The sequence below is a fragment of the Sprattus sprattus genome (genome assembly GCF_963457725.1).
Source record: "Sprattus sprattus genome assembly, chromosome: 3".
In the NCBI taxonomy this organism is placed as follows: Eukaryota; Metazoa; Chordata; class Actinopteri; order Clupeiformes; family Clupeidae; genus Sprattus; species Sprattus sprattus.
Genome location: NC_137922.1, coordinates 14,903,662 through 14,918,661, shown reverse-complemented (window position 1 = coordinate 14,918,661; position 15,000 = coordinate 14,903,662). Strand labels below are relative to the sequence as shown.

Here is a 15,000-nt window from a genome sequence, read left to right as displayed (position 1 = left end):
CTCCGGTACCATCCGACCTGCTCAAAATTGCATATATAGCATTAATAGAATATATAGGGCCAGCTGGAAACTTCCACTGATATTTAAGTCATTAGGCAGATTCCTAATAATGGATTTCATTTTAGAGTTCCTTTTAAATGCCACTTTGAACATTTCTTCAGCTCGAATGCCGAATGGATCTCAACTTGAGCACATGGACCCAGTGCATATTTAACTCAAAGGCTCCTTAAGAATGTAACCATAGAGATATTCTCAGAATTTACATAGCTCTCTCACTGCTGTGGTGCTTTAGCATTTCCAGTAACCCTAACGATCCCTCTGATTTAAGTAGACCGGCCTATGTAGGTTTGACATTGAGATCAAGGTGGAACTGCTCAGCTGACAATCGTATGGCCAGTAAGCCCTTGAATGATCACGTCACATGAATAGACAAGAGAATAGAATTTTACCTGACCAAGAGATTTCAGATCACATCACTCTCATACATAAACTCAAATACAATTTGAACAGCAGTCACACTTCTGTATATTAATGGAAATGTACGCACCTTAACGCATACATACATAAACACACACACATCTCACCGGACAAGGCAGTGAGGCTCGACGGTTGGCAATGGATCGACTGGGCCTGGGAAGGTTCAGGCTGCACTTCCTCTCTGATTCCGGCTCCTCGCTCCCCTCCTGTTGATCGAAACCCCGTGCCCAAGTGGTGAAGATATTATCATCATCCTCCTCCTTCTTATCCATTCTAACTGACTATCTGCTCCAGTGTGTTCCAAAAGCACTTCCCCTGCGGAAAGTTCCAGAAAGAGCGGGGCTCCTCGAAGCACCTGGGAATATGACTGGGAGTCCGGACACAGGGTTACCTGTCAGCTTCTGGTCAGGGAGAAGGCAGATTAAGCCTCTGTAATTAGACACCCCTAGGCTCCCTATAGGACCATCTGGTAGGTCTGTTGCTTTAAGCCAATTCAGACTCACTCTGAAGCTGTTGACAGCACAGGCCTCTAACAGCAACAGTGAATCTGTGGTAATCTGGTTATGCCACCGGGGCGAGGGGAGGAGAGAAAGAGAGAGCGAACCAGCAGTGAAAGGGAATGATTCCTAATCTCTCCTCTCAAATGTTCAAATGCAGTACTGTTATTATCCTTTTCATATCTGAGATTGTTTAGGGTATTTTTTTGTTAAGATTATTTTTGGCCTACAATCATATAATAATGTATGGCATCATTTGAGGTGCTTTGCGAATGTTTTGCCGTTCATAATTCTACAGGTTTTGGGAATATTAAAGAAAATGCAGTAATTGAATTGCAACAGAATAACATAAAGGCAAATATATACTTTAGAAAATAAAAATGCTTTATTTGGATACAAAACAATTCTGAGTAGTCTGGATGACTAAAATGATTGGCAATGCCAGACGACCATGATGGATGCTTATAAAAGTTTACTTATTAAAAATGGTTTTGATTATCTGGCCACGTTTATTTACCACATGCATGGACATCAAAACAAACAGGACCCAGTAGTGGCTGGAAGCACTGAACAAGATAATCACATAAGTAGCGTGTTAAGCACCTTACTAAGTGAAAAGAGAAGAGGCATCTAAACTTAGATGTCCTTTCACATGTTGAAACACACATGGCCAAAACTAACACCATAAAATAACTGTGTTCAGCTGTGACAGTAATGTAGAAATTATAACAGAATAGCCTACTAAATGTTTTACAAAACTGTTGCACATTTCACAAACCGACTTCTCTGCCAGACGGCTGTTTTCTGAAGTTCATCTACAATTCACTAGATGGCGTTGTTTTCTGGATACGTTTTTGAACGGCCCTTTCATTCTGTCCTTGCCTCTCGACGCAGTCACATGGAGAGGAGATACAGAGATGCCAAAGATGGCATGCAGAAGAGGTAGCAACAGCACTACCATATTCCACTGCAAAATTATCCAAAGTAGCCTCGCCACCTCTTAGGTCCTATTACAAATATAACTGACCGGTAACATTACACCACATTGCACCACAGCAATTTCAAATAAGAAATTCTCACATAAACTCACAAAAGGGAGGTTGCGCTGGGTTATTTAATGCCACGTTGAGAGGCTGATCCGGAATGCCAATTCAGTTCAAATTTACATTTGAAAACCACCAGAAATATAGAGAACTCGGAAGAAATTCGCAACGGTAACGCGAAAGTGTGTAGGGAGTGTCAATAAAGTGCAAACATTTAAAAAACGTACTTTACATATTTATCAGACAATACTCGACAGCCTACAAGCATGTTTTTGCATGATTTATAGCGATACACATATATATATTAAAGTCATTTTGGAAATGTAATTGTAAGTTTTATGGGCGCATGCAAATGCACACACAGTGTTACCCAAGTAGTAATTTTTTGTTTTTGGTATTGATTCTTATCCCATAAACTTTTACTAAAATTCAACAAATTGCTCCTCATGGTCCTGTAGCTGTCTGTTCAGTATTAGCGGTATAAAAAACTCTGTTATTCATACACGGTCCTGGCTCTGCAAATGTGAAACAAATATAGTGGAATGGACCAAGCTAGAAACAACTTCGGCCAATCAGCACACGTGCTTCAGGGGCAGAGAGGGGACTGGTGTAATTTGATTGGCTGTCGAGTTGAAATATCAACAGTCATTTGCTAAACCAGAACAAAATGGAGGACTGCATTTTTAAGACTCAAAACAGTAGTGCAAATCTACATGTTCACTGAACAGGCAAATGCATATCAACTGAGGATGTCTTTGTTAAGTGCAATCACAATATGAACAAAAGCATTGTCTCCCACAAAATCTGCACAGATAATGTTAAGACCTGTTTTACTTGGACCCGGATGTTGTTTCTTGACCCAGTCAAGTAAGAACTTATAGACTTGCAGAGTCATTGTCCTCAAAGTCTGACAGGGATGCTGAATAACATATCTTAAGTTTTCTGTGAGGTTCATTCCAGCCACAAAAAATGCCTCTGTGGGGGGAAAAAACAACAGAAGGGACTGATTAGAAATAGATAACGCATTTTCCAGTCAGATAGAACATCTTCAAAAACAATCGGTAAAAAAGATTTTCTCAATCTAATCTCTGTCCTCTGTGTCTCCAGCACATAGTATATGATCAGACACAGACATTTTAACACACTAATCAGTGCCTCAAAAACATTGTGGAAAAGACTACTTCAGAGAAACTGACTGGTTGCGTTTTTCTAACCCAATTTTGTAGTATTTACAGTGCTTTGTATTTCCTGTCTGAGGCTTATTTTTTGCAAAACAGAGCTTTTAATCAATACGATTAGATATGAGTGTTTCATTGCTGGTGTTTACAAAAAGTACATCTTATTACAGATGATCTGTCTTCAGTAGACATAACCAATTGTTAAACATTTTTGTGGCACAGTTTGCAAAGATCTGTAGTTTGTTTCCAAACCTGTTGGCCTTCCACTTTCTTTCTGCCCCTCAAGAAATAAGATGAGATCTTTTGGGTCAGGCGTATTGGCCCACCAGTAAGCAATCCCCGGCCAGAGGTCATTGTAGGTTTCTGCAGCTGTGTCATCATATGAGAGGATCACCTGATAGCCACGATCCCAGCACGAAAGTAGTGATGGCGTTTCCTGTAATTATAAAAAGACACAGTGGAGCAAATTTAAGTTAAACTTAGTTGTGTAATTATGATTCATTCTAATGCAAAACTTATGGAAGCACTTGGGACATAAAACAGAACAATTAAAGGTGGGGTAAGCGAAACAAGAGGAAGTGCTTTGGGAAAGACACACATTCCGCTACGTTCAGTGAGTCTTTCATCTTGCTTGTGTTACATGATTTGGCTCAGACACATGACACATGACAGCAGATTTGTGGTTGAGGTCAGATGAGGTTTTCCTATTCCCTATCACAGAGCATGGGGCAGTGCAGTGCAGTGCAGTGACCAGATTATTTTCTAGGAGAATGTGTGATACCGACAACTTACAACTAACAACTGTCTTGTTGTAAACTCAGGTCATGACCATTCATACAAAAATCTACCAAACAGTCAAAGAACCATTTAGTTAAATTACGCTGGTTGATGCTTTTATACTAAAAATCATTGTGTTTAATACAGGTTAAACCTCAGTATGAGTTGGGTATAAGCGTAAGGAGATCTTCCTGCTGTGGAATGTAATGCAGCCAATGCTTTAAAGGTACTTAAGAGGAAATTAAATAGATGTTATTTCAAACTAACTCACTGTCTTGGGGCACAATTTCTTCTCAAACAGTCTTGTTAGAAAGTCAATAAGTTCCAGGTGTTCTTCTTGATTCATGCCATCGAACGCTGAGCATGCAATGATGACCACCTCCTTAGGATGCTCCTGCAGCCACAGGGCCACCTTTGTGACTGTGTCCTATTAAGGACAAAAAAGGGGGAGAAATGAAAGCATGTAAAGGGAGCCATAGCATAACTAATTGTTATAAATTATTACAGATACAGTCTGTAAAAGTATTTAATACATCATCAAACAACTTCAAGGGTGTGTCACCTCGATGGGTTTATGAAAAGGGTACAGTGCACAATATTGCGTTGATAAAATGACATGTTCACATGTTCCTGACCTTCACAGTCTGCTGGGAGTAGATACCATGGGCAAAATGGAAAACAGCAATGTCACTGTCTTTCTTATGAGCGATCCTCAGATCCAGGAACCGAATCCCTGCATCAAGCTGATCAGAAATGTCACATTCCTACAGGGTCACACAAGGTTAAGGTCACCCAAGGGTCACACAAGGGTAAGGTCATCCAGCTTTCCTGTTTCATAAACGTTGCTAGCCCTGAGCACATACAGTATATATGCAATCACAGTCAACTACAATAATAACACGTATGATAACTACGGCGTGCAATCTTTCTTTATATAATGATTACATTTATTTACAGTGATAAAGTACCAGACTTGATATATATGGCTAAGTGGCACATGGCTAACTTTGTTAGAGTGGTTATGATAATGCCTATTTTTTTGTCTGTAGGCACGGTGCCAGAACATTTAATTAAAGGGATTCATAGTTTTGTGATGAAAATTCTCATTCAGAATGAATGTGACCTACACACTCAGTTGATACATACTTGTGTGGTGGCCCACCTCTTCACACAGGGACGCATGACACAGGGGAAACAGTGGTCCAGCACTCTCAGGAAGAGGGATTCAGACTGTACAAGGGGCGAACAGTCATCCAGTTGATAGGTCATTGTATCATGACTTCCTGAAATGTCCAATGTCCATAAGCACGTGGAAATGAATATCATGCATTATTTAGAGTTCATTCATAAATAAAAGTCAATGATATATGCAAAACAATAATCACAGTTCCCTGTAAAACACAATCATCCATGTTTAATTTATCAATGTCCCATTTCTATTCTTATTAATGTTTACTATGTTTTCATATTTCTTCAAAGTATAAAGACTAGGTAACTCACCTGGAATGGCAAGGTTCCATAGCGGCACCTTCCACAGTTTGTCGGGAAGATTTGACATCCAATCCGCGCAGTCCGTCTGTGGACCTTGTATTTGCTCGTCCCGCATGTTTAAGCCCCATGTAATCAGGTCATTGCAACAATACCTAAGATCTGATTTTGTTATGACAGTGTTTTTAAAGTTTCTGTGACGAACTTATCATGAGCATCATAAGTCGGACAACCCCCATCATTTTTTGTAAACGCCCCGGTTGTATGGGAGGACCTTGATTATAGCAATAGCCTTTTGATTTCCGAAGCAACGAACAGCAGTCGTCACAAGTAGAATTTCGGGTGAAAACAAGATTACACTAGCCTACATTGAAATGCAATGAACCTAATGTTGGCTAATCTTACGGTTTCTGCAAACAAAAACAAATTAGGTCTTTAAAGCGTTCCCGCTTTCGTAGTAAAGTGGCCAGATCCGGAAGAAACAACGCTCTTTGTTTTCAGTGGTGTTTTGCTGCTCAATACAGAATGCTTGTTTCTTTCTTGTCCAAACCTACCTGGACTCCCTGTGCTCACAGTTGTATTCTCTGCGTGCTTAGGCGACAGTGCAGAGGAATTTATTGACAGCAGCGCAACCGCTGGGAAAGCTAAATACATGTAAAACGCAAGACACCCTCGTGATCTGCACAACGCCAACTCATCTAAGAATTCACGTAGAAAGTTAGGGACTGTGTGAAAGTGTACATTCCGAGTTCAGGGCATTGGTGTATGATACGCAAAGGGGGCATATATAAAGATACGATACATAATATTTAAGTGTAGTATAGGTGTATGTATCTAGGCCTACCTAATAAATAAGTTCACATTGACTGTATAGCCCACTCGTGTGTAGGCCCTAGAGGGATGTTTTTTGTTGCCTATCCTCTTTCCCACCTGACACTACCCGAATTCTGACTTTTCGAAGACAAAAAGAAAACATAATTTAAAAAGGTAACCTGAAACGTTCTTACAGTATCTGCACAGCGGTGTAGTTCCCACTAGACAGAGTGGGGATTACAGTGAATCTCGGACGTGCAGTTCAATGATATAATGTGAAGCTATAAACACTGAATACATGGGCCTGGATAGCTGACCACACTGATTGTCCAAGCAAATGTAAGGTTAATATGTATTAGTTTACAAAGATTAAAAACACGCACTTATGGTATTCTATTGTTTTGGTTAAGGATGTGGTTAGTGCGTCATGACACCTAACTCACATTTAATCTTTGCTTATACCACTAAGGTGGTCATCTAAGCCTGCTTTATCATTTCTATTCCTATGCAAACACACCGTTTGTAAATATAACACACTCATGCAAACACACATGTACTGAAATGCCCTAAGGATCACACTCAGTATAAATATAGAATTGACCAACTGAATTACTGAGTTTGGCAATCACTTTGAAGGTCTACTCAGGCATTGTAGTGAGATGTTCTTTGGTACAAGGTCTCATGAACAAATACATTCCTATCAGGCATGCCCAACCCCACACACAGTATGATATCAGGGTCACCAGAGGGAAACAAGATAATGCAATACAAAGATTTTCCTCACATAAAAGTCACGATGTCAGGCCATCTAAAAATACTTACACAATCTATTTTCACACATCCCAACCCTAGATCAAGAACTCAAACATAGCAAGGGGCTTGAACATAAACCACAACATGATTTGCCCCAGGTATGGCAAAGGACAGTATCAAAAAGGGTATTTAAGACTTACATTATACAAGATTTATTGTACAGTGATATAGAATGTCAATTTACAGTAAAATAACTCTATTGCTTTGTTCTGGATTGTGTCATATCTAGAAACAGTAAATAGACAGTAGTCATCAACAAAACAGTGCCTTTTTAAATCATGAATCACTTAATCTCAAAAAGCTTGATTTCTAGCAGAAAATCACAACAAATCATAGCTACATGTCAAATAACTCTTAGGAGAAGATTTTCCCTTGGTAACTTTCCTCTTATTATACTTCGTTTTTAGACTCTTTTCAACTCTAAAATGAATACTTGATCATATTATTCAGATTGATCGCAATGACAAGCTGGGCAAATTGATTCACACCAACAAAATCAGCAGCGATAATGTTGATGCAGGTTTTGCCTTGACCACAGTGCTGCCTTTTGACCCACTCCAGCAACTCTGGAAAAGCAGCAAGAGTCATACTCTTCATGGTTGAGAACAGGTGTGTCATCAAAAAGCTGTTATTTTCAGTGAGGTTCAGACCAGCCACAAAGAAGGTATCTGTAGGAGTCAACAGGCAGGCAGGCAGACAGACAGACAGACAGACAGACAGACAGACAGACAGACAGACAGACAGACAGACAGACAGACAGACAGACAGACAGACAGACAGACGCACACGCACACTTTAAATTCTACACACAAAATTATTTAACGACAACAACAGCAAATATAATAATAATAGTAATAGTTATAAAAATAATAATAATAATAATAATATTACTTCACTCACTATCTCGTCCTTCGCTCTGCAAGCGATCATCCAAGTACTTTAAAACCTGACTTGCAGATGTCCTTCCATGATTAGTCCACCAGTAGTCAGTTTTTTTCCACAGCTCCTGGTGGCCCGAGGCTGCATCCTTATTTGCATAGGAAAGGATCACTTGATATTTCTGATCCCAGCACAGCTGAAGAGAGGGGTTCACCTGATGGGGAAACAGATATAAGAATACGAATCATAAGCACAGTTTTATACATTATACGACTCACATAGTGTATAACGCAAATTCAATTCAGTTCAATTAAATTGTACTTATAAAGCGCCAAAACAATGCAATATTCTCAATTGTCTCTGGTTCTAGGAGGAAGGTCCTCACTAAAGGACTTTTTCATATACAACTGCAGAAAAGTAGACAATTAATTAAGACAGTTCAGTTACAATGTGCATCAGTGAAGCACACAAATGACAAACAGGTGCATGAACCGTATAAGGGCAGAGTGTCTTTGAAAAGAGCTGGTTCAGTTGGGCAATGAACTTCTTATGGTCGTCGTTGTCCAAGCCATCAAATGATGAGCAGGCTAGAATGATGACCTCTTTTGGGTGATGTGTTAACCACTGGGCAACATCTTTGAAGGTTTCCTGTGGGAGCATCAAAAATAATAAGTAAACCTTTGTAGAAACTTGCCCTGGATATGCAGTAAAGCCCATTTCTATGATGTGCAACATATTCCACTGGCTAAAAGCAGAGCTCATTTTAAGAGCTACAATGGACAAAAATAGTTTGTTTATTAATTTAGAGTGAAAAAGTAATTTTGAGTGAAACTAATGTATTTTCAGGTCCCCTTGAAAGAATAGTGATTCGAACAGTTCAACATGTTCAATATCATATAATCAATCAATATTTTATAAGTTAAACATTTCTTTATTCTATTTCATCAGAGCTCTTTTTTAAAAGATTGAAGCATTTTGAACTTCTCACTGAGTGATACATCCATTTGTGTTAATTATAGGTTGGTATAAGAACATAGTTGGTCCTGTAGTTGGTTGTATAGATTTATCAACGGTGTTTTTTCACCCTCAATCTGCCCAACACTGAGCTATGAACTCACCACCAAATAGGTTAGCTCTGATGCAAGAGCACTGCAATACTGAATTCTGACCAGCAGTTGGCTGTTTAAGGTTTTCATTTTGTATATTTGCCCTTAAGCCCCACCCCTCCTAGGGAGCCCCCCCCCCCCCCCACACACACACACACTACAACAGAGTAAGACATTTAACTTATAAACACCACATCCTGATTGTGTGTGTGTGTGTGTGTGTGTGTGTGTGTGTGTGTGTGTGTGTGTGTGTGTGTGTGTGTGTGTGTGTGTGTGTGTGTGTGTGTGTGTGTGTGTGTGTGTGTGTGTGTGTGTGTGTGTGTGTGTGTGTGTAGTGTCTCCTTACCTCCACAGTAACTTCTGTGTACAGCACATGGGAAAAGTACACGGTGTGAGTTACATCATCTGGCTTACAAGCGATCCTCAAATCAAAGTACCGAACACCTGCATTCAGCTGCTCAATAATAGTTAGTTCCTAGGGGACAACAGAACAGTGTCACACATCTACAAACATGCAACAAACACTAACAAACTGAAGCACTTCTGAAAGTGCTCCCATCCCTTCTGTTATGATGAAGCTCTGTGGTCGATTGGCACAAATTGTTTATGGCTCAGTTCGAGCAACTATGCTTGTTGCCCATCTTTAGCGCCAGGACTGTGTTTGACTCTATGAAGTTTTTCAGAGTGGACACATAGGCCGCTTGAAGGCTGTGAGGGGCAATTAGCTGAATTTGACTAAAGTGCATTGGATTAGAATCGTGGACTGTACCTTTAAGTCAATCTTTACTGCGCTTATTGTGTACCTGTGTGACGCTCCACCTCTTCACAATGAAGTTGACAAGACAGGGGAACAATTTATGCAGAGCCTTAATCCAGATGGGTGTGTTTGGCTCTAACATGGAGGAGCTGTCCAAACTGTATGTCATACTGTCATGGCTTCCTGGAAATGTTAAGCAAATACTTATGGATCATAAATATACATACAGTATGGGTCTGCAAAACCAAGTACTAGAACTTTCATTTGTAAATAAAAACCATATTGTTTATCATCTTAGCTCTACAAATGAGTGTGCTCTAAATTCTGATATGGAATTCAGTTCAATATGGGCCAACTTTATCCAATTGTACGTGCATTACCTAGTTATTATCACTCGAAACAAGTAAACGCAACCACTCTGACACACACACAAAAAAACACACTGGCACAATGGCCTTCCAAGGCCTCAAGGTGGCAGCCTTTACTTCAGAACGGTGGCTTTGTAGAAAACAAACAAAGGCACTCGATATGCTGGCCATCTCGGTATTACGGCATCACTGAAACCTACAAGTATCCACTGCACTGAGGTAGCCTGCACTCACCAGGCATGGCGAGGTCCCACAGGGGTACTGTGGAGAGTTTTGAGGGCAGTTGAGACATCCAGTCAGACAGACGAGGTGTCTCCATTATGCCTCCGAATCTGGCACAGATGAACCCAAACGTGCGATTGTCCAGACAGAGACCAGGCTCTCCCACAGGTTAGCCCACTGCCCACAACGTAAAGTTAATGCAGCAAGAAATGCTTCGGCTTGTTGGGTTTTAACTACAAACTGATTCAGGGGTTTATGCAAAGTGGCCGTCGCTTATATAGGCTCTGACATTTTGATAGAGTTGAAGAATTTTAGTAGCCCTACATTCTACATTTGACAAAAAAACTGATATAGTACATTCCTGCACCCAAGTTACAATATACAGCCACACACACACACACACACACACACACACACACACACACACACACACACACACACACACACACACACACACACACACACACACACACGCTTTAACAGTAGCTAGACTTTCAATAATTAAAGATTGATGGGTTTATGCTAGAAGTAATGTCTTACCATAAAGAAAGTTTGTGAAATCATGAAATCCCTGATTGTCTGGAGGGTCCTTGCCCAACCAGCTTCTGTTGGAAGTCTGACTGGAGTTTCATACTAGAGCTAACAGCCAGTCATTTGAGGAAGTTCCTTACTTCCTTTTTGTTTTTTTTTCATTTGTAGACAGAATAATGCATCATGAGTAGTACTTAGGGGTATCAAATTACATTAACCATTTAGTCTAACAGTCATGAAATACCCAAGTCTGGTGAACAAATGCTTTATATGAGCTTTATTGTCCTGCATCAAAAGCAAAGGTACTGAACATGATCTGAATTTATGGAGAATGCTGCTATGCTATCTGTGGTTCTTTAAAACCCAATTACTGTGCGAAGGCAACGTCTACGTTGAATTACATTGCGTCTTGCAATCCGGTCACATGCTATAAAAGATAATATGGTCTCATTTCCTTTTAATAGCAGTGGTATTATCTTGGAGATGCATTTTCATGGTCATTTTAAATCTTTGTTATCCTGTGATTATGCTGTGTTAGTTAAATGTTTTTTCTAACTCTCAAATAAACATGTTTTCATGTTAGCACCAGTCTTGTTTAGTTCAATACTCAAAAGCAAGACGTGACATGTAACTATAGCATTGACTGTGACATGTCTGTGAATTTGCTGATATTGATTCCTCTTCGTCTTCAATTCAGCTGCCCTTTCAACAGGCTCATCCAGCGAACGAATATGGGGGAATTCCCTTCACTCCCAAACCAGTCACCTGAAACACAAACAGATATATATACTGTATATAAGTACAAGTATGTGTGTATAAGTGTATAAAAAGCCTCTTTAGTGTTACTGGGTAAGAGGATAACCAAAATAACTAATTTCACTTCTTTAATACACCTGTTAGACATCAGTAACCAAATGTTGGTGAACTGCAATGCATTTTTAGTGTTAACCTCACTGTCAGTGCGACAAATCTCACAGCTTGAAATTAAGAAATTTCTACAAATGATACACTAGTTCAGATGCATTGTAAAACATATTACTGCAAAACAGAGATTTCCTGGTTACGGAATGGGATATATACAGGTATAACCTAACAAAGTTGAGATGAGGAAGAATAGGTGAGAGCAGTATCACATGATATATGCAGAAACCCCCTGCTCATTCATTTCCTGGTTTGAGCGGCCAGATACCCGAAAACAAATCACAATAGGAGGAAGCATTTTCACCTTAAAAATGCAGCCAGCCTGAGGCTGCTTGGCCATTGCTGCGTCGTCCAGGCCTTTCCAGGAAGACGTGACGTAGAGATCAGAGTAGTCCTTTCCACCGAAACAGCAGGAGGTGATCTTCTCTGCTGGGAACTTCACTGTCTGGAGGCGAGTGCCTATGAGAGATGGCAACACATAAAAATTGAAAAGAGAACATTTCACAAGTAGTCCAGAGCACTCTTACCAAGATAAGAAAATTACCTCCTACCACGATAAGAAAATGTCCACAAATCGTTTGTCCAACGCAAGGAAACATACGTTTTGAATTTGAGGATCATAAAATCCACATGGATATCATATGATCAAATTTCCAGAATCAATAGGATGTTTCTGCATCACACACACATACACACAGACACACAGACTGACCAGTTTGTGGATCAATGCGTAGCACTCTCCCTCCATTGTAGCAGCACACCCACAGCTTTCCCTCAGTGTCAATGCACATTCCATCAGGGATGGCCTCTTCCTTCTCCATCTTGTACACCACTCTACGGTTACCTACACAAACACACACACACACACACACACATTACACATGTACTGTACACCAGACATGAGATGTACAATGCCATTACACCCACTAGAAGTAGTACCATCACTAAAGAGGAGCAAGGCAGGAAGACATAGAATGCAGAATGAGAGAGATGCAGACTGTACCACCAACACAATTCACAAACAGCCAATCACTTTTCAGCTCCATTATGACAGTGAGTTCCTTTCACACTGACATTAAAATGGGCCACCTTGAACTTTTAGTTACATAACTTGTTTGGTGGAAAACTGTAAACTACCCTGAAAAGCTATATGGCTGTTTCTCAAGACATATGTGTATTTTCCTACCACTTGACGCGCTTGGAACTACGGTAACCATAGTTGTCAAGAAAATCAGCTTTAAAGTAAGCAAAATGTCATGCAGTCCATACAATGTCAGCCATCTTTAAAAAAAATCATGCATATGTATGAGAGACACATAAAGAGAGATATAAATAAAGCATACTGATGCTGCCAGTGCTCAGGTCATAGTCAAAGGCGTCCACCGTGTAGGCCAAGCTGTCAATGTAATAGAAGGTGCGGTGGTCCAAGGACCACTCAAGACCATTGGAGATGTCGACCTGGTCAAAATGTTTGACCACAGTGTGGTTGGGGTACAGGGTGTATAGAGACCCCTGCTTTCTCTCCAGCTCTCCAGGACGAACCTCTATCGCCATGGTGCCTGAAAATGCAGAGGTACAGTTTGTCAACATGGCAGAACAGTGTTCTACACTTCCTCAGATGATTATCCAATACTGAGATTTAAGATGGCTGAGACAACAAGGCTTTGCCAGCATGACAAAAACAGAACTGAGAAAGAGCATAGAGCTCTTCTGTACGAACCATAAACCACCAGCTGCCATTTTCAGTAAACTACTCTGACAGTTGTGGCAAGAATAGGCTATACCTGTATGCACGTCACATCAAGTGTCTGCCTATTATAGCCTGAGATAATGCATATGTAGATGAATGGAAAATATGACTATATGATTATTACACTTCCATGTCACTGAATTGAAAGGATTTGCAGGCCCGTCATCTTTTTTTTTCTTCTTTTTTTTAAATGAGCAACTACTTTTGATATTATCTTCAAACCATGTTTGGTGGAATATGGTCATATGACGGACAGATAAAGACACCCTACATTCCCTCCTGCCGACTATGAGGTTCTGTGTTTCCAGGTAGGGACTGTGCAAATAATTAAGAAAAGCCTTCACATCACATCACCAACCATTTGGCCAGCTTTTAGCAGTGACAACACCATATTCCTTCAAGTTGTGATTTCACACCTGCAAAAAATCTGCCAGCAGGATCAACTTTCCCATCATTGAAGCGATTGTTGCTTTTCTCGCCCTCCATATTGACAATAGTAGTGATCTTCTGCCTCTCCCAGTCCACTGACGCAAACCGGGTACCCTCCGCAATCATATAACCCCCGGACTTCCGGGGCACGACAGAGCCCACATACTTCTCTACAGATGGTAGGGAATGGAGAGAGTTATGCGTTACTTCATGTGAGATATACTTTCCAAGTTGGTAACCCTAACAACTCGCTACGATCACAGGTTGATTGTGAGCAGTCATGAGTAATTGTATACCCAGGCTACACATAAAATGTTAGCAATATTATAAGTGTTTGACTCACCGGTGCGCAAACTCTGAATCTTATTGGTCGCAGGGTTCCACCTGCTTACTCTTTGGCCAGTTATGTCAACATATATAAGGGTGCCATCCTTCTCCTCCCAAACCGGACTCTCGCCAATTTCGCATTTCTCTTTCACAACACACTCTACTTTGATTGACGACATGTTCTCCTGGTCAAAAACAAAAGCTGTTATTTAAGTGTTGTGGCTGCACAATTTCACACATAGTTGATTAGGCCTACTAGTTGACACTTCAAAACCAACAGGGTGGAAACCTTGTCCCTTCCTTGTGCTCATTCTACGTAGCCTGACGTAGGTATGACAGAAACGTAAATCGAAATCGGCTTCGCTGTACAAAATAAAAAAAAAGGCTCCAGCGAACTGAAGCGAAACAACTTCCGTCGAAGTTTCCACTCGTAATCTGCCAATTTAAAACTTCAAAGATAAGGCTATTTTTCTAGTTTTCTGTGGTTGCATGCAGTTTCATAGCAAAAACACAAATAAAATCTCACCTCGTTGAAAATTCTACGTTGACTTCGTCAGTTCCCGACTCTCGTAAGCAGTCAATGCTCTGAAGTTGGCAGTGGTCACGTTGTGCAACGTTGAGAGT

At 40.4% G+C, this 15,000-nt stretch overlaps 2 protein-coding genes across 3 annotated transcripts in view; both read right to left on the bottom strand.

The window, feature by feature from the left end:
* Nucleotides 1–2,756: 2,756 nt before the first annotated feature.
* Nucleotides 2,757–5,578, bottom strand: LOC308362637 (PI-PLC X domain-containing protein 1-like; the record flags this gene model as incomplete). Its single annotated transcript, XM_080835368.1, has 6 exons — nucleotides 2,757–2,992; nucleotides 3,448–3,631; nucleotides 4,244–4,399; nucleotides 4,608–4,736; nucleotides 5,119–5,255; nucleotides 5,473–5,578. The coding sequence occupies 6 exons, from the start codon at nucleotides 5,576–5,578 to the stop codon at nucleotides 2,757–2,759; spliced, it is 948 nt and encodes a 315-aa protein (XP_080691494.1).
* A 5,660-nt stretch (nucleotides 5,579–11,238) lies between these two features.
* Nucleotides 11,239–15,000, bottom strand: part of rgn (regucalcin) — a 3,828-nt gene continuing 66 nt past the window's right edge. Inside the window, exons 1-7 of one of the 2 annotated variants that reach the window (XM_080834406.1) lie at nucleotides 14,903–15,000; nucleotides 14,393–14,561; nucleotides 14,037–14,219; nucleotides 13,214–13,429; nucleotides 12,583–12,714; nucleotides 12,175–12,329; nucleotides 11,239–11,714 (exon numbers count right to left, since the gene is read on the bottom strand). The exon at nucleotides 14,903–15,000 is cut by the window's right edge and continues 66 nt beyond it. In XM_080834406.1, coding sequence (XP_080690532.1) covers nucleotides 11,664–11,714; nucleotides 12,175–12,329; nucleotides 12,583–12,714; nucleotides 13,214–13,429; nucleotides 14,037–14,219; nucleotides 14,393–14,555 — 900 coding nt within the window. In that variant the 5' untranslated portion in view covers nucleotides 14,556–14,561; nucleotides 14,903–15,000 and the 3' untranslated portion in view covers nucleotides 11,239–11,663. Of the gene's footprint in view, nucleotides 11,715–12,174; nucleotides 12,330–12,582; nucleotides 12,715–13,213; nucleotides 13,430–14,036; nucleotides 14,220–14,392; nucleotides 14,664–14,902 lie in introns of those variants that run through there. The other variant, XM_080834407.1, reaches the window with a different exon arrangement.